Raw genomic sequence first — 17,279 nt, forward strand, 5'->3', positions numbered from 1 at the left:
TTCCCTCTTCACTTTTGGATGCCAGAAGTCCCAAGACTCCATCCGAGCCCCCTTTCTGCTCTGTCCCTGCTGTTTCTCGGGACATTCTCACCTCACATGGCCTCAGTGCCCACCCCTGTCTACACCCCACTGTCTGCCCCAGGCCCTCGGTTTTCGGGGTTGGGGGTTGGGGGGTGAGCGTGGGTGGAAGATTGGTGGCAGCTGCAGTTCCTCCCAGCCTGTGGGGTTGCATCAGTGCCCTGGAGTGGCTGTAGTCCTTGTGGCTCTTGTCCTGCTTGGGTTCCATGAGGGGCACTAGGACCCTTCCCTTCCCTGCCCTGCCCTGCCCTGCCATCTCCAAGGAGAAGCCTTCTCAGGCCCCTCCTTCACCTTCCCAGGGCAAGTGTGGTGGAAAAGCCTGCGCCAAGGCTGCTGTGTCTGCTGGCTCCAGGGCCTTTCCACTCTGGCCAACCACACTGGGCCTGGAGCGATTCAAGCTGAGCCGTTTGTTTAAGATTTTCTTTCTCCAGAGAGAGAGAAAGAGTGAGGCACCCCAACTGGCTCTTTACGGTGTGATCCACGACCCACCAGCTGGGGTTATGGGTCACACTTGCCATGGAGCACAGGGAGACCCGAGGCGTGAGCCCGGACTTGGCATGTGGGCCCAGCTTTCGCAGTCGGGACTGTGCCACCGCAGCTGGCCCGCCGAGTGCACCTCTGCTGGCTTGCCTCTCTTCAGGCAGAGCCCCAGGTGGCCCCCGAGGACTCCCAGGCCCTGCGTCTGTCTCCCTGCGGGTGCCTCTCTCCGCAGTCACGGCCGCTGTTCCCTGTGACTTCAGCGTTGTAATCACACAGGGAGAGCTCGTTTGGTCTCTCCAGCTTTCCCCTCCATATCAGGGTGGGAGCGATGCTCTCCCCATCTCTCTGCATCTCCGAGCTGAAATGGGACGTTCACATCTTACATTCTAACCCAGACCTGCAATTACTTTCAGATTGTGTTGACCATTTGTCATATCATACGCTGCTTTTGTTTTGCTTGCAGCGGGTTCTCCGCCTTGGTTCTGAGGAGAAAGGTTAAGCACGTACCGGACAGCCTGCCCGTCGTTATATTTAGCCTGTACCACCTACCAGCCTTCTGACTCACCAACAGTCATTTCACAGCACGCCGGCTCGGCCCAGGGAAAGGTCAGCCTTCTCCTGCTTCCCCGGGGCTCTCAGGAGCAAGGCGTGCGGGGGATTTCTTCAATACTGAACGCATCGGAACACCCCGGAGCTCAAGTCTTGGCCGGAACATCTGTCTAATAATTTGCAAAGTACTCTTATCCCTGAGCCTCTGTTAGCACTGCAGGTGGGAGGGTTGACTCAGTCCTTTGATTTAAATTTGGGATGGCAAATAAAATCTGAAAACCCCAGGATAGGCTGCAGATCCAGGTGTTTGTCATCAGCAACAGGCCAGCGGCCTACTGCAGGCAGCCCGAGCCCAGGTCTCTGGACCACTGACCTCAGCATTCTCATTATTTCTTTCCAGCCACTCTGGTGGTGACTCACTGGGAAGCCAATTAGGTAGGTGATCAGTAGAGGGACTTAGAGTATTTTTGTCCAAAGAGGTGAGGGATGATGTCTGTGGATCAGGGCAGGTTGGTTTACTGTTACTTCCTGGTGCCGATGGCACTGTCACGTCAGTTCTGCCTCCTACGTATCTCCACCCCTCGCCATCCCCACTGTCACTGCTCTGAGCCAGGCCCCCATCATTTCTCACCTTCACCTTTGGTGGTTGTCTGGTCGGCCTCACAGCTGCCGACGTGACCCTTGCCTCCTCTCCCACGTTGCCTGCACTCTCCTTTTCTGAAGCAGATCTGGTGCCTCTCTTCTGTCGTGCACCTTCCCAGGCTCTCTTGCTGTCAGGGCGAAGTCCCACACACGGCATGTATGCCCTTGTTGCCATTTGGTCTCTTGGCCCCTCTTCTCCTTCATGGAATTTACAGTTTCAGAAACATTGAATTACTTGCATTTCTCTGATTGGCCAAGCCCGCCTGTTCACTGCCTGTGACTATAGACTATTAGTTGGTTCTCCAGCGTTTGTGTACATTGGAATCACCTGGGGAATCTTTAAAAAATCTGCATCCCAGCCCTAGACATTGTGACTTAATTGGTATTAGGGCGTTAAAAGCACCCCAGATGATTCTGAGGTGCAACAAAGTTTGGGAACCACTGATAGAGACCGTCTTCTTTGTTTCTCTCCTTGAACAACTCAGTCTTTGAATCTCATGGTGCTACTTGCGGGCTTCTGTAGGGAGGCCAACGACTGCTCCTCTGCTGTGATGATGAGCTTTGAAATCCTGTAGGGCAACCCCTAACTAGATGATTGTTCAGGAACTTTTTGGATGTTCTTTATCCTTTTATCTTACACAATGTTAGAGTCAGTTTGTCAAGTCTGTTGATGTAGTCTGTGGAATATTGATTGGGATTACGCTGAATCAATAGATCAATCTTGGGGAAAAGTGATTTTTAAAAATGACATTTAGTCTTTCTATGAATATTGTATGCCTCCTAATTTTTTTCTTTAATGTCTTTCAGTAAAGCTCTTACAGTATTTACTAGGTTTATTCCTAGATATCTTATTTTTGTTTTTGTTTTGTAAATAGTATTTGAAGTTTTTTTTTTTTTTAATGCCAGAAGGTGCATGTGTGTGTGGATGGCAGGGAGACAGGAGGAGTCTGTGCACGCTGCAACAGGACCTGGTCATGCCTTTTCCCTCTAATTCTTCATCCATCAGGATCTAGATGCGTGTGCACGTGCCTGGCATGGTTTTCAGTTCGAAGGGGCCAGGGCTTGTACTGTAGCCAGCCGCAGGGCATCTCACTTTCTCTGTGTAGTGCCTAACTGCTGCGCTGAGGCCAACCCTTTTGAAAAATTATTATTTAAATGATTTTTAGGTTTTTGTCATAGGGTGTGTGCGCTCACCAGAGACAGAAACAGAGTGAAAGTGAGAAATCCCTTCCCAGTGGGGATGGCCACTCTGCCATCCTCATAGGATTTTGGGCATGCATGTACATACATCTGATGTGGTTTTGAAATTGCCATGTCTGGAACTTGAACTGTGGTCAACCATGTGGGGGTGTAGCACCTTAACCACCACACCACCTGCTGGCCCCATTATTATTATTATTTTAAAAGAATTATTTTATATATAAATATATTTATGTATGTATATATATATGCGTGCAGGGGATTTCATATATACATATAAATTTATTTATTTATTTTACCAGAGAGGGACAGAGATAGATAGATAGAGAGAGAGAGAGAGAGAGAGGGAGGGAGGGAGGGAGGAAGCTGAGAAAGCAAGCCTCCAGGTCTGGGACTTGAACTGTGGTCGACCATGTAGGAGTTCAGTGTCCCTAACTACCACACCACCTGCAGGCTCCTTATTATGATTTTAAAATTTTAGTGAAAGTATAACTTACATACAGTAGTGAGCACGGATGCTAGATTTATAGCTTGATGAATTTATGCTCGTATTATTGTGTGCATCCACTACTCCATCACTACAGGTGTAATTTCCAGCACCTTTCCGGTTCTTTTAAGTCCTGTGCTAGTTGTTAGGTGGTTATTATAAAAGGTAACCTTAATTATGAGCTCTGTCATCATAGATTAGTTTTGCTTATTTTTTTAAAGAATATTTAATTTTATTTATCATCGTCATCATTATTTTGACTAGAGAGAGAAAGAGACAGAGACAGAGAGAGAGAGAAAGGAGGAGTGAGAAAGCAAGCTGCCAGGTCTGGGACTTGAACCATGGTTGGCCATGTGGGAGTCCAATGTCCTAACTACTATATCACCTGCCAGCTCCAGTTTTGCTTATTTTTAAATTCTATGTAGAAGAAACAAATACAGTATACATTCTTTTGTGTCTCTTCTCCCCTTTGGCTAAAAATAACACAGATGTTTTCTGTTTCTGGAGGGCAGAAGTCCAGCATCGGTGTGTGTCTTTTTAGTCTCCGTTCAACATTGTACCTGGACTCATGCCCATCCTGTGTTGTATTTAATGTTTTGATGACTAGGTGGTGGTCTCTGTGTGAAAACACTAGGATTTATCATCCTACCTGTGTTGAGCCTTTGCGTGGTTTTCCGTTTGGGGCTATGGGTGCTGTTACAGACATGCTAGCGTACATGTTTCGTGCATGGACCCTCATGTTTTTTTTGGCTTTAGTAGATTTTTAGCTAAATAGATTTTCAGAGTAGTTATTTCTTTTTTCTTTTTTTGAGAGTTTTTTTTTGCTATAGGGTGCATGCATTCACTAGACAGAGACAGACAGAAGGTGAGAAATCACCCCCCAGGAGGTATGGCCATGGTGTAATCCTTTCTTCTTCATTCTGCTCTCAGGGTCTTGGGCACACATGCACGTGAGCCTGGCGTGAGTTTTAAGCCACTGGGTCTGGGACTGGAACTGTGGTTGCTTTCCTTAGGTGAAGCAAGTTAGAGATGGACCCACGTCTCCCGCGCCTGTTGGTCGTTGGATATGTGCTTCCATGAGGGGTCTGTTAACATGTTTTCCTCACTTCTACTGGGCGCTTTGCCTTTGGGTTCATTCGTAGGCATGCTCAGTGTACTTCGGATATTGGTCCACTGCTAGCCAAGAGTGCTGCAGACTCACAGTCTACGCCTCCAGTCTGTGCCGGGCTATTCCCTTGAACTGTTGACTCTGGGTGAACAGAATTTCCTATCAGTCTAATCCGTCTTTTCCTTTAGCTGGTGCTAAGTTCCGTGTAGGACACAGTAACCGACGTCAAGGCCACGGTCAACTGTGTAACGTTTTCACGTTCAGGTCTGTGGGCCATCTCGGATACTCGTGTGTAGTGTTGGTGCCGACTGAGCAGAGCACACTGGGGCTCATGGCATCAGTTTTAACGTATGGCGGTCACTGTTAGCAGTATTCTGTTCTAATCGGTCACAAGCATTTCTCTGGATTTTTATAAAGCAGTGTATTTTATCCAAGTAAGCAATTACAGTTTCATTCCCTGTTTTCTGGTACCTGTTTGACCCCATGCCGTGCACTCTTCTGTTCTTGGGACTGTCCCTAGGGGTGTGAGACCTAGCCCCGCCTTCAGGGAGCCGGGCCAGCGTGGCGCATCACAGGCCAAAATGCCGCCCGTGCAGTCCAGGCTGGAGCTCTGCTGCTTGTAGCTCTGGGTCGGTTGAGACGTGGATGGTGGCTCTAAAGTGCTGATGATTCATTGCTGATGTGGTCAGCTATTGCGTTACTTACAGAAATACCTGTGACTGGGGGATTTGTAAAGAAATAAGTTACAGCTTTTTGACTCACAGTTTTGGTGGCCGAAAAGTCCCAAGGCATCGCAAAGTGGTGAAAAGCTGACTGGCGTGTGCTGTGTCCTCTGCCTGCCTCATGTCCTCGCCTGTGTGCGACCAGGCCTCCATCCCCTGCCCAGTGACTTCATCACACCCACGAAGCCCACCTGGATACCATAAAGGGGTTAAGTTCACCAAACACCTTTACAACCTACCAGATCTCAACACGGGAACTTCTGGGGGACAAGCCATTACCCACATTATAGCAATTTCATTTGCCGTTAGTTACTTCAAATCTAAATACACACATTTCTCCAGGGACTTCCTTACTACACAGCACAAGCCTTGTGGGAGAGATGAGCCATTTTACAAATAAACAAGAAGTCAGGACACTGCCAAGTGCTAGGTATGGGAAGTATCTGCTGTAAACACTCAGTGTGGGTTTGACCCAGTTTACAGAGCTGGGAAGGCTTTTCTGTCAGGACTTAAATAGGTGAAAGCAGGAACGGTGGGAAAATAGTTTTTCATGTGTGTGTAAAAGCCCCATGACAGAAAGAAACAAAGCAAGTTCTGGGAACTTGGCATTTTTGAAAAATCCAGTGTGCGCACATGTGTGTGCATGTGATCGGCCACAGGTGCTCACACTGACTTGTGGGGAGTTGAGGCTTTATGGGAAGATAAGGTGAGCTTTGTTTCTTAATCATTTTTCTTCTCTTTGTTTTGCTATAGAGTGTGTGTGCTCACTGGAGACAGAGACAGAGAGAGAGGGAAAATGAGAAAGCACTCCCCTGGGGGTGATGACCATGCCACAATCCTTTCTCTTTCTTTCTCCTCCTAGGATTTTTCCCATGCATGCACACACCCACTGTGATCTTCGGGCAGTGGATCCAGGACTTGAACACAGTTGGCCACCGTGCCACCTGCTGTCCCTCTCGATATTTTCCGGATCAGTGCTCTACAGTGACCCATCAGCTCTGGGTCTCTCTGACTTGGCTGATCTCTTCCGGTGAAGAGAGAAAGGCTTCCTTCGTCTTTTAGGATGTGCAGAGCTTTTGGTCTGCCAGGAGTGCACGTAACAGTTGTACTCTGAAGTCTTTGTTTCTAGAAGGAGAACAAGCACGTTGCGGTTATTTGGCTTGGGACACAACTCTCCCTTTATTATCTTACGAGAAAGGCCTTCTACTTTCATCTCTTCCTGACTGTCCTCTGGTTTGGTTTCCTTGGTTTTTATCCTAAAACAACATATGCTAATTGAGTATCTCTGTGGCTTTCTTAGGAGGATTGGCATTCATTTGTTTCTCTTCGTGTAGAGATGGAGTAGCGCACGTAAGTAAGACCTACAGCGTACGAAGCCCGGTCTGGCTGAGGGCAGGCCTGCGGCTAGTCAGTGACCCCGATGTCTCTCCCAAGGCCTACGGGGCAGGGCTGGTGGACCAGGGCTTTGACTCCATGTGGGCACTCCCCTTAGCAGATTAAAGAGAATACGTGTGCGGTTGGACCCAGACCTCGTGTCTCTTACTCCTTTGGGACTTCCTGAGTGACTGTTCTAGCTCCCTTTCTGCGAACAGGGAGAAGGCCTAGGCTGGGTGATCTGAGGCCGTGGCTACCCCACAGCTGCCTGGAGGGAGGAAGGGGAGAGAGAAGGACGAGGCAGCTCTGACACTGTGGGTGGGAACTAGGTCCCCAGCTCATCTTCTTCCAGTTGCTCCCTAAAACCTTGGCCTTGGTTATCTACCCTGTTTGGCTGTGCTAGTAACCAGGAATGCACCACTTTCAAAGAATCCATTCAGACTTCTTAGTCTACAAAGAACTGATGTCTTAGCCGTGTGAAAAATAATCCTCGGACTCGAAAGCCTTGCAGTGACCCGCTTTTCTCTTTGTTGGAAAGACAGTCATTACGTGCTCATTCACGAGGTCGCTTGTTCACAGAACCCTGCGTTCTCCTCCTGGGGGGAGGTGCTTTCGGTGCAGGTGTGCGTCTCCTGCCATTAGGCACAGCCAGGGAGCCCCGCGTGTCACTGTCCCTATGCAGAACACAACCAGGACCTGTGCCCAAACTGCCAGTGTGCCACGCGGCCCCTGAGGCTGGGGCTTTTCACAGTAACCAGGAAATGGCAGAAAGAACTTCCCCCGTGTTGAGTACGTGCTGGGTGCAGGACGAACTTTGGACACAGACTTTACATGCGGGGTGGCCGCCTCACGCTCGGTCTATCAGGGTGTCAGTGCAGGCCCTGCTGGCCCGCGTTCCAGTCAAGGCCGAGCCACCTGTCTTCATCAGGGGGTCTCTGAGGTCACTGCTGGTGGCTGAAAAGCTGCCACATGATTTCCACAGAAGAGGAAGCAGCATTGCTGGGACACGCTTCAGGGCCCGTCCCGACCGCTCACAGGTGGCGTCCTCCCTTTGAGCCCTTATCTCCGCCCGTGTCCACCTGCTTTTCTTTTCCTCCCCCTACCGGGACTGCTCAGTGGCTTCAAGGTGCTTTGTAGGGACCTGCAGGTGGTGTGGTAGTGGAGACGCTGGACTTCTACATGGCTGACCACAGTTTGAGTCCTGGACCTTACAGCTTGAGAGTCATGCTGGGTGCATGTGTGTGCATGCCCAAAACCCCAGGAGGGAAATGGAGGAGAAGGGACTGTGGCTTGGCCCTTCCCCTAGGGAGGCATATCTTCCTTTCCTTCTTTCTGTCCTGGCAAGCACACGTACCCTAGGACAAAAACTTATAAACAAACAAAACCAAAAAACACCCTGCCTTGTAGTTCTCCTGTGTGACAGACTCAGCTGGCGGCACTGCCCAGCGAAGGCCCTTGTTCTCTGCAGGCTCCAAGTAAGATCCAGCTGGAAACTGGCTCTTGGCGTGTGTCTTCTGCTCTCTTATGGAAGGCCTTGCGTGGCTGAATTTTCTCCTTGGCCTTGTAGGTGACAGGCTGGCCTGTCCGGGCAGCACTGGAGCAAGTGTGCCCTGCCACGGGCTCTCGTGCCCAGGCACGACCTAGCATGAGATCCACGCACAGATCTCGGGCTGCAATAGGACTCTTCTGCCGGTGGTGTTTCCTAGCATGCACCAGCGGCTGCGGGGTGTCACTCTGAGAGCAGCGACTCGGCTCTGGCCTTCTGTGGAGAGGGCCTTGGTGCTCGCTGTTCTTTGTGTCCACCATTTCTCACGACTCTGGCCTTCCCCTGACCTTACTTTGTGTTTCTGAAGTTCAGAAGTTCTTAGAATGCGCTTTGCGGTTAGTTCTCCCTTTGTTGTCCGAGATGTCTTTGCTGTTCTTAGAGGGCAGTTCTCCCGTGTGCTAAGTCTAGTTTAGCAGCTCCATTTTCTCAAATCCTGTGAGGATGGGTTCTTACTGTCTGCTGGCCTCCCTTGCTGTCAGCCTAATATTTGCTCATTTGGATATAATCTCTCTCTTCCTGTAGTAGTTTTTTCTGAAGTATGTTTGAATCTTAAAAGAATTGTGCTGTACCTTTGCTATAAAAAAAAAAAGAGAGAGAGAGACCTCGCTGAGCAGCGTTCACGTCGTATAGGTAGTGGGCTAGTGAGTTCACGGCACCGAGGGCTCATCGCTGCAGTCCAAGCGTAGAGTGGCCGGGGACACCCGGAATGCGTCCTGCCTTCCCTGGTAGTTACTGAGCATCCACGTGCACGGAGGCTCCCAACAGCAAGGCTGGCCCTGTGGTGGTGAGCATTTGATGGAGGGAGGCGGGTGACAGAGTGAGGCTGCTTGTGCGAGCTTCGACCGTTCCCATCACAGGGCACTCGGAGGCCGCTGTGACTGTGCGGATCGTTGTTTCCTAAGTGTATTCCAGAGTCTCTGAATGAATGAACGTGCCACTCTGCCCGTGTCCGTAAAGGGCGGGGATTGGCGGACTTCTCAGCCAACTGGGCCTGCTGCTTTGGTTCTCTTGAAGATCTTTTATGATAAGCAGATGGGCTTCTTGGCACCCACTCTTTGATGACTAGATGAGAAAGCATGTTTGAAGTCGATCCTACCTGGAAGAGCACACGGCAACAAACTCCCACGGAGAGACGGAGAGATCGTTGCCTCCTTCTGCCTTTGTAAGTGGGTTTTATTCTGGTCACATTTTGGGCTGGTGTATTTTAGGTGCCCGTGAGGAGAGAGAAAGATATATATTCAACCTTGCTTATTAATGCCTCTTCTGAGAGTGCGCAGAACTGGGCACATCCACTGAGCAGACCCATCACTGGGGGCAGGTGCTGACCACTGTGAGGGTCCTCACCCACGTCTCATGGAGTACAATGTGCAGCTTCACCCCGAGATGCGCTGAGGAGCAGCCTGGGCTGGCGAGCTCCATAGACGCTCCGTGTTAGGACTGAAGCGTGCGTGGAGCCCAGTGTTGCCAGGTGTGACAAATGTGACGGTCCTGAGTCCTGGCCCTGGCCCTGCTTGGGTGGACAGTGTGTGACTGAGCAAGTCACTTGTCCTCTCGGGACCTCGGCGGCTTCCTTTGTGGCATCAGGAGGACTCTGTCTTCTCAGCCGGCCGCCCTGGTGCCTGGGGCCGTGCCGAGGCGGTGGCGGCCATCCACGCTCGCTGGTTTAGCTATGTTTATGGTCGGTCTGCTCTTTCTTTGCACTTCACAAGTCCTGCTCTCAGCTGTCATTTTCCCGATTGTCATCCTGGTTGAGCTACTGCGGAATTCAAGAGAGGAGGAGTATCTTAGCACACAAAGTTGTATTTCTCAGCCGCCCACGGAGCGCCTCTGGATAGCAGAATGGAGCCCTGTAGCTGGGAGCCTGGACGCGCTGCGAAGTCCGGCCATGCTTCATACCCTCGGTTCCGCCAAGCCTCCCGGCTCGTTCCTCCTCTGCACTCTCTTCCTCTGTCACTTTTTCGGTCTCGTCTTCCTCTTAATTGCCATCCAGTCTGGTCTCTGTTCTATTTGCGATAGCCTGTGCTGGCAGAAACATTGGCTGAATGATCGAACATACCCCCAGCCCCAGCTGGGGAGGCTTCCTTCGCAGGCGTCCCGCGGCTCCTCCCCTGCTCACAGTGTCCTCCGTAGTCACCCTCTGTGGCTGCTCTTTCGTGTCCCAGCCCTGCTCTCGGAGGGGCTGAGGGCTCTTCGTCTCGTCCTCCACGCGGCTCTGCCTCCTTCCTGAGCTGGAGACTGTCTGTCCCCATTTATAGTTTCTGTGCTACTTCTCTTTCCTATCTTCAATTGGATTAGAATACAGGATGCTTTAGTCTATAGAGAAGCCGTAGGGTGGCTTTCAGGTCTGTGCCTAAAAAAGGAGGCAAATCTCAGATGTCATTTTAGCCATTTTTGCCGTATCCGTATTCCAGATCCTTCCTGCTCCCAGACATCACAGATTCGTGTTTTCAATGTATTTTGAAACCAATGATCTCATTGAGCCCCTTGAGTTGTTTTCCATTTTAGAGCCCAAACCCAAGATTCAGGGTCACGTGAGTGTCCCAGGGTCTCCCAGTGTGGGGGAAGGGTGGCAGCAGGAGGGGCCCTGTGTCTTCGTAGTGTGTGATTCGGAGGAGAGTGAACCTCAACCGTTCCTCCTCCTAGAAGTCATAGATCAGATCTTGCAGAAGGACTCGACATGACTTTGTGTCTTCTGTCTGCCTCTGGCTCAGCCACTGTTGAGGGGGTGTTCCTGTCCCAGATTACGGCAGGACCAGGCCACCCCGATCTCCCTGGGACCACAGTGGGTGGAGAAGGGGCTGCACCCCAAGAAAAAAGCCGTGGGCAGGTGCACACCGGACGCCTTTTCTTTATGCGTCAGGCTAATACCACGGAAATTCTTCCATTTCCAGAAAGGAGGAATTGAGCAGTGCTGAGAGAAAGGCAGTCAGACAGACGAGAGGGCAGCGCTCGCCCCCTCGGCACCTGGCTTTGCCTTGGCAGGGGTGGGTTATGGGGCCCAGTCACGCTGGGTGGTCTTCTGTGTGCTGTCACTCTCGGGCTGTATGCGACCTCGTCTAGGACAGGGTGCTGCGGAATGTGGGGCTTGGGGACCAGCAGGTGGTGTGGTGTGGTGTAAGGCACTGGGGTTCGAGTCTCAGACCCAGTGGCTTAAAAATCACACCAGGTGTGTATGTGTGCATGGCCAAAATCTCAAGAGGAGAATGGAACGGCAGGACCAGGCCACCCCGATCTCCCTGGGACCACAGTGGGTGGAGAAGGGGCTGCACCCCAAGAAAAAAGCCGTGGGCAGGTGCACACCGGACGCCTTTTCTTTATGCGTCAGGCTAATACCACGGAAATTCTTCCATTTCCAGAAAGGAGGAATTGAGCAGTGCTGAGAGAAAGGCAGTCAGACAGACGAGAGGGCAGCGCTCGCCCCCTCGGCACCTGGCTTTGCCTTGGCAGGGGTGGGTTATGGGGCCCAGTCACGCTGGGTGGTCTTCTGTGTGCTGTCACTCTCGGGCTGTATGCGACCTCGTCTAGGACAGGGTGCTGCGGAATGTGGGGCTTGGGGACCAGCAGGTGGTGTGGTGTGGTGTAAGGCACTGGGGTTCGAGTCTCAGACCCAGTGGCTTAAAAATCACACCAGGTGTGTATGTGTGCATGGCCAAAATCTCAAGAGGAGAATGGAGAAGGGATTGTGGCATGGCCACGCCCCAGGGATGATTTCCCACTTTCTCCTCTCTCTGGCACGGACATGCACCCTATGCCAAAAACTTAAAAACGTGTGCTTTGTGGTTTGCAAATGTTCGAGGTCATAGACAGTTCGCCTCAGGGCAGGCATCACAGTGCCACGGGAGGCTGCGCAAACAGCCCCGGGTGCTGAGAGGCTGAGACAGAGAGCAGCTTCTGACCTAGCAGCCTTCGAGCAGCTCTTTGTAAAGGGGTCTGCATGGACACGCGTGATGATGTTTCTGTGAGCCGGGAGTGAGTGGTGGGTGAATGTGACTTGCGGATGGTGTTGGACAGAGTCTCTCCACGTTGTGATCCTCCTTCCCCAGCCTTCTGGGTAGCTGGGCCCACACGTGAGCCTGACCTTGTAGTTTCCCGATTCCTTTAGTTAACATTTACTAAGGGCTTACAGTTTGCTGGCGCCCGTGCCTGCTCCTGTGAGGATGGTCATGAACTTGACAGTGGTGTGGTCTTCAAGGAGTTGAGAGCCATGCAGGGGACCTGGAGCTGTGCGCAGTGACTGTGAGCGTCATGATAGCATTATGTTGAGTGTTTGTCGGTACCAGACATTGTGACAGACACTTCCTGTGTAGTGATGTGTTCTTCTAGGTAAGCCTCCAGTTTGTGTTTTCTGTGATTTCCATTTTGTGGGTGAGGTTAAAGCACAGAGGTGACATAACCTGATAGAAGTCATTCAGCCGGGGAGTGGAGGAGCCAAGCTCAGACGCTGACCCACCTGCCCTCCTACACGTGCCTCTGCCTGTGTGAGGGGCTTGCAGTGAGCACGGGTCTCAGGATGGGTGGGATGCTGGGACTCAGAAGGAGAAGTATTTGCTTTCCATCAGGAGTATGTGCTACTTGGGCAAGCACTCTGAGAGAGCATTCGAACGCAGGCAGGGAACCGGGGGCGTCGGGTGTGCGGGGACGGCTGTGGGTGGGAAGAGAGTTGCTGCCTCGTGAAGGTGGAGGACACAGGGCGGGGCGGGGGACAGTGGTACAGCTGGGTGGGGGAATTGCTGAAATCTGCTTGCAGGGGCTGGCACGATTCCCAGTGGGCTCTAGGACCCATGAGAGCTGCTGTTTTTCTAGTCCGTCCTTCACTTAGCGTGTCATCCTTTGGGGCCACCACTCAAATGTCTGGGTCTTGCCACTCACACTCCATAGGGGACACCAAAAGTCAATGTCTCCCCACCCCTGCCTCCCCCCACATACACTCCTGGTCCTTCGAATAGGTCAGAGGCTCTGCTCACATTCTCAGCGCCCAGGCCAACTTCCCTGTAATCCGCAGGTACCTCCAGGGGACCTTCCAGGTGGGCTGTGCATCGCAGTCCTGTAGTTCCTCACAGGCTCATGGGCTCGCTCTGGCTGGAACAGATTCTAAAGCTGCTCTGTCCGTGTCTCCTCGTGCTCTGGCTGAGTGGTCCGAGCTGTCTAGCCTGTGTTCTCAGGCGTAGATGTTCCTGAAGTCTGTCTCACACCTGCTCAGCTCGAGGTGTGTGTGTGTGTGTGTGTGTGTGTGTGTGCCAGCAGGGCCTCTGCTGCCCGCGCGTGGCATCATCTCGGCAGGTGCGGGCGGGCTGACCCTCAGAGGCTCAGCGGCAGTTGGCGCGTGTGCCTCCTGTCACGCTGCTGATGGAAAAGCGGTGTGTTGTTTCCTGGTTGTACCAATCGATGCTCCGTGTCTGATTCCTGCATGTGCTATCTTGAGAATAAGATGTAACAAATCTTTCAAGCAGACTATTTTTAAAAACTTATTCAAGATACTTTAACATTTGAAGATTTGCAATCTCAACAGAAAATTCTTTACCTCATGTGAGTATCTTTTGGCATCCTGAAAATGGAATTACTTAAGTGAACATACCCTAGTAAACTATGTTTAAGAGAAGATTTTTTCTTTCTTTTATTTGGAGAGGTTTTCGCTATAGGTTGTGTACACTCATCAGAAACACAGAGGGAGACATAGAGACAGAAAGCAAGAAATCACCCCTTGGGGGGATGGCCACGCTGTAATCCCTTCTCCTCCATTCTCCTCTTGGGATCTTGGGCACACACGCACATGCGCCCGGCGTGAGTTTTAAGCCACTGGGTCTGGGACTCGAACCGTGGTTGACTACATGAGAGTCCAGCGACATAGCCATTATGCTAACGACTGGTCCCAGGAACAATTTTTCTTTCTTTTTTTTTTTAAAAAAACAGGCCTACAAAGGGCCGAACAGGTGTGAGTGGCTGTCTTTCCACCCTCACTCGTGGCCATCTCCTCTCTGGTGGGCTTATGTCTCCAGCCGGGGCTGGACTGGCTTCCACGCCAGCTCAAGCCACCTCCATGCTAGTTCTCTGGGCTGACAGGCCCATCGCCCTGACAGGATGAGGACTGGAGTGTGTCTCCATGCCAGCTGGTTTCCTCCATGAGTTTAACTAATAGGAGACAATCTCTGTGTTCTTGCAACTAGTGAAACTAGTCAACTGGCTCACTTCGCTGAGGTCTTTGCTGGTTGTGAATTAGGGGGCGACCCCAGGTGAGACAGAGTCACTGAGCCGTGGCCTGGGCCGCCTGGACAGGCTGGCATTACTCTTGAATAGCAGGGGCGAGGGGGGCGGGGCATGCCGGCCCTTGTGGGAGACCTGCCTGCCGTGTGGAGGCTAGGCCATAAGGGAGTGAGGGGACATGGAGCAGCGAGGAGGGAAGTGACGGTCCCTGGTGTGCTCTGAAAGCAGCCCGCTTTCTTGTCAGTGTGGACGTGGTCTCGGGTCAGGCTGGCCACTCGCTAGATGACGTCACCATAGATGACAAAGATCAGACGCAGTCAGTGCTCCTCAAGGTTGATGTTCAGAGGAGTGTGACGTCTGTTACCAGCTACTGTCCCGTGTCTGCAAGGCGGGGGGACCGTGTCTCGCCAGGAGCGAGCCAATTCCCACACGTGGATTCTGCAGAGTGGGCCTCCACGTGAGCCCTGAGGTGGGGTGTCTCGTGGCTTTCATAGGGTCCCACTACAGAGACGCGGCTGCTTGAAACTGGGCGAGGAGGTGGCATTTAGACAGGATGATGTGGTGGTGGGGAGCCAGGCACGCGGGCGGGGAGACGCGTCCAGCCTGAGGGAGCAGCTGGGACAGAAGGCCGAGGGAGGGCTGGCACTCCCAGTTCGGAGGTTTTGGCCCGGGCCACGCAGGAGCCGGAGGCTGGGTGTCTGGGCGTCAGAGTTGCTGCTGAGCAGCCGCCCTCTGCAGGAGCGGCCCCTTCTCAGCCCTTCGGCGGCGAGGCGCGGCACGTGCTCAGGGGCGTGCTCAGCGGTGAGGAGGGGACAGGAGCTCGGCTGGGTCTGCGTGCCGCCCCTGCACGTCGAGTGCACCGGACCAGTGCCCTCCTTACACTTTGTTCTTGTTCCTTAGATGGCATCAGCGTGAGTGGCTTCCCGCTGTCCAGCCCCTTTCGACAGGTGGTTCGTCCCCGGGCAGAGAGCAAAGCCATGAACGCCCCGGAGAGCGGCAAGGCTGGGGACTGCAGCCACGTGAAGGTGAGTGCGCCGTGGCGGCCGGCCTGCCGGGACCTCTCAGTTCGGCAAAGCCTTCTCTGCAGCCGAGTCTCGCGTACTTTTCTGAAAGTGAAGGAAGCGTGTGTTAAGCTGGTTGCTCAGTATCCGCGGTCGTGTGGAACATTCTGGAAAGCAGCAGCAGTGATGTCTGGGCCCGTTGTCTTTTGGCATTGCTAGTGGGGTTTTGTGGGCTGAGCCGAGGGGTGCGATGGTTAAGGTAGAGTGTTCATTGGAAAGCATTGTTTACTGCACAGAGCCCAGTGTGGGTATTTCTTTCATGTATTTTTCTAAATCCTTCGGCGACTCCTTCCCGTTGTTGGTTTGTCCGCACCAGCGAAGCCAGGTGGTTGCACAGCTAACCCGGGGGTGTTGGCACTGCCGTGCCATGTCGGGACGCTGGGCCGCGCGGCCGAGGCCGTAGGCTCTAAGGAGAGGTCTGAACCGGAGCTTGGGTGGTCGGAGCCTTCCTGGAGGGGAGCTGGGGTCCCGAGAGCTGGGACTGGGGAGCAGTGGCATGCTCTTCTCGGGGTACATCCTCCACAGGGTTCTTGCCGAGAGGAACTGGGATGGAAAGGGTGACCGTTCGTGGAGTGTGCTCTGCCGGCCGGGAACGGGCTTGGGCCTGATGTTCTTAGGGTGACTCGGGGAAACGAGTGGGGAACGAGTCCGGGAAGACTGGCTGGAGTCCATGGCGTTCGCGCGGCGGAGTAGGCCAATGGCCCGTGTCCTTTCTGTTAACTCTCCTTCTGGGCTTGGGCGCAAGGGGGCAGGCCCTGACAGCAGGGCCTGGGAAGGGCCTCCCCCAGGCCACCGGGAGGAGGTGCAGTAGGAGGCGGGTGGGGATCCCCCGTGAAATCCTGCATTTCTGGGCACAGTCACCCTTGCCTGCCTCGTCTGGCACCGCCGGGCCCAGAGCAGAGCCCGCTTCTCCTGAGCAGGGACGGGGGCTTTAATCAGTCATGCTAAACTTATAAAATGATCACCGAGGAATGGCGTAGTCATGGAAACGAGTCATTCTGTGAAAGTGGCTTCTAGGGAGTGCCTCAAGAGTGGGAAAAGATCACAAGCGTTTCTTCAGACTTTCCAGAAAGCTCTTTCCCCGGTTAGTGCTGGTTATGCTTAGCCGCGTTGTTCCGGTCTCTTCTGCTTGTCTCGTGAAGAACCTCCTGAGGTTGGAAATAGAGCCTGCTGACGGAGACTTGTGTCACCAGTACTTACACAACCAGACTCTGCAGGATGGCCTGCCTGGCCCTCGGCATCCCCACTGCAAAATGGAATAATAGTAACACTCCTTTGTGGGTCCTTGTGGGAAGAGAAAGGAATAATAATACATCTGGACTGCATTCTTGTATGGTAAGAGAAGGAGACTCGGGTAAGTCAGCCTGGCTCCGTGGGGCCTGTTCTTGCTAACAGCAGGGCCAGTACTGGACAGACAGGGTCATGGGGTCACTTCAAGGGCCTGGAGCCTCATCTTGCTCAGAAAAGGCATCTGACGCGTCCCCAGTCTTGGGCTCTGCTCAGCCCTGCCTGTCCCACCCGTGTCAGCCTTGGAGGTTAGACACGGCCTGCATATGTGTGTCAGCGTGAGAAGGACACAGCAGGAGCTCCGTGGAGAGCCTCCCGAGAGGACCAGGCTGGGGCAGGTGCCTTGGGCTGGGCAGACATCTCGGGGAGCAGGAGGCTTTCCACCTGAGTTGGACGTGCCGTGTGTCAGCGAAGGCTTCGCAGAGCTCTGCCCTCAGAAGTGTCCGACATCCTTGCTGCCCTGGAACTGGACGACATGCAGGAGAGGGAGGCAGCTGGAATGGCTGCCAGCCAGTCGGGGAGCCCGCTCTGGAGCAGGCACGCG

At 53.0% G+C, this 17,279-nt stretch overlaps 1 protein-coding gene across 5 annotated transcripts in view; it reads left to right on the plus strand.

The window, feature by feature from the left end:
• The window catches only part of TRAPPC9 (trafficking protein particle complex subunit 9), a 635,544-nt gene that overhangs the window by 225,328 nt on the left and 392,937 nt on the right, over positions 1 to 17,279 (plus strand). For all 5 annotated transcript variants that reach the window (XM_006152123.3, XM_006152122.3, XM_006152126.3 and 2 more), the window contains one exon: positions 15,288 to 15,412. In XM_006152123.3, coding sequence (XP_006152185.1) covers positions 15,288 to 15,412 — 125 coding nt within the window. The remainder of the gene's footprint in view (positions 1 to 15,287; positions 15,413 to 17,279) is intronic.

This window comes from Tupaia chinensis, unplaced genomic scaffold (genome assembly GCF_000334495.1).
Source record: "Tupaia chinensis unplaced genomic scaffold, TupChi_1.0 Scaffold000335_1, whole genome shotgun sequence".
Classification (NCBI taxonomy): domain Eukaryota; kingdom Metazoa; phylum Chordata; class Mammalia; order Scandentia; family Tupaiidae; genus Tupaia; species Tupaia belangeri.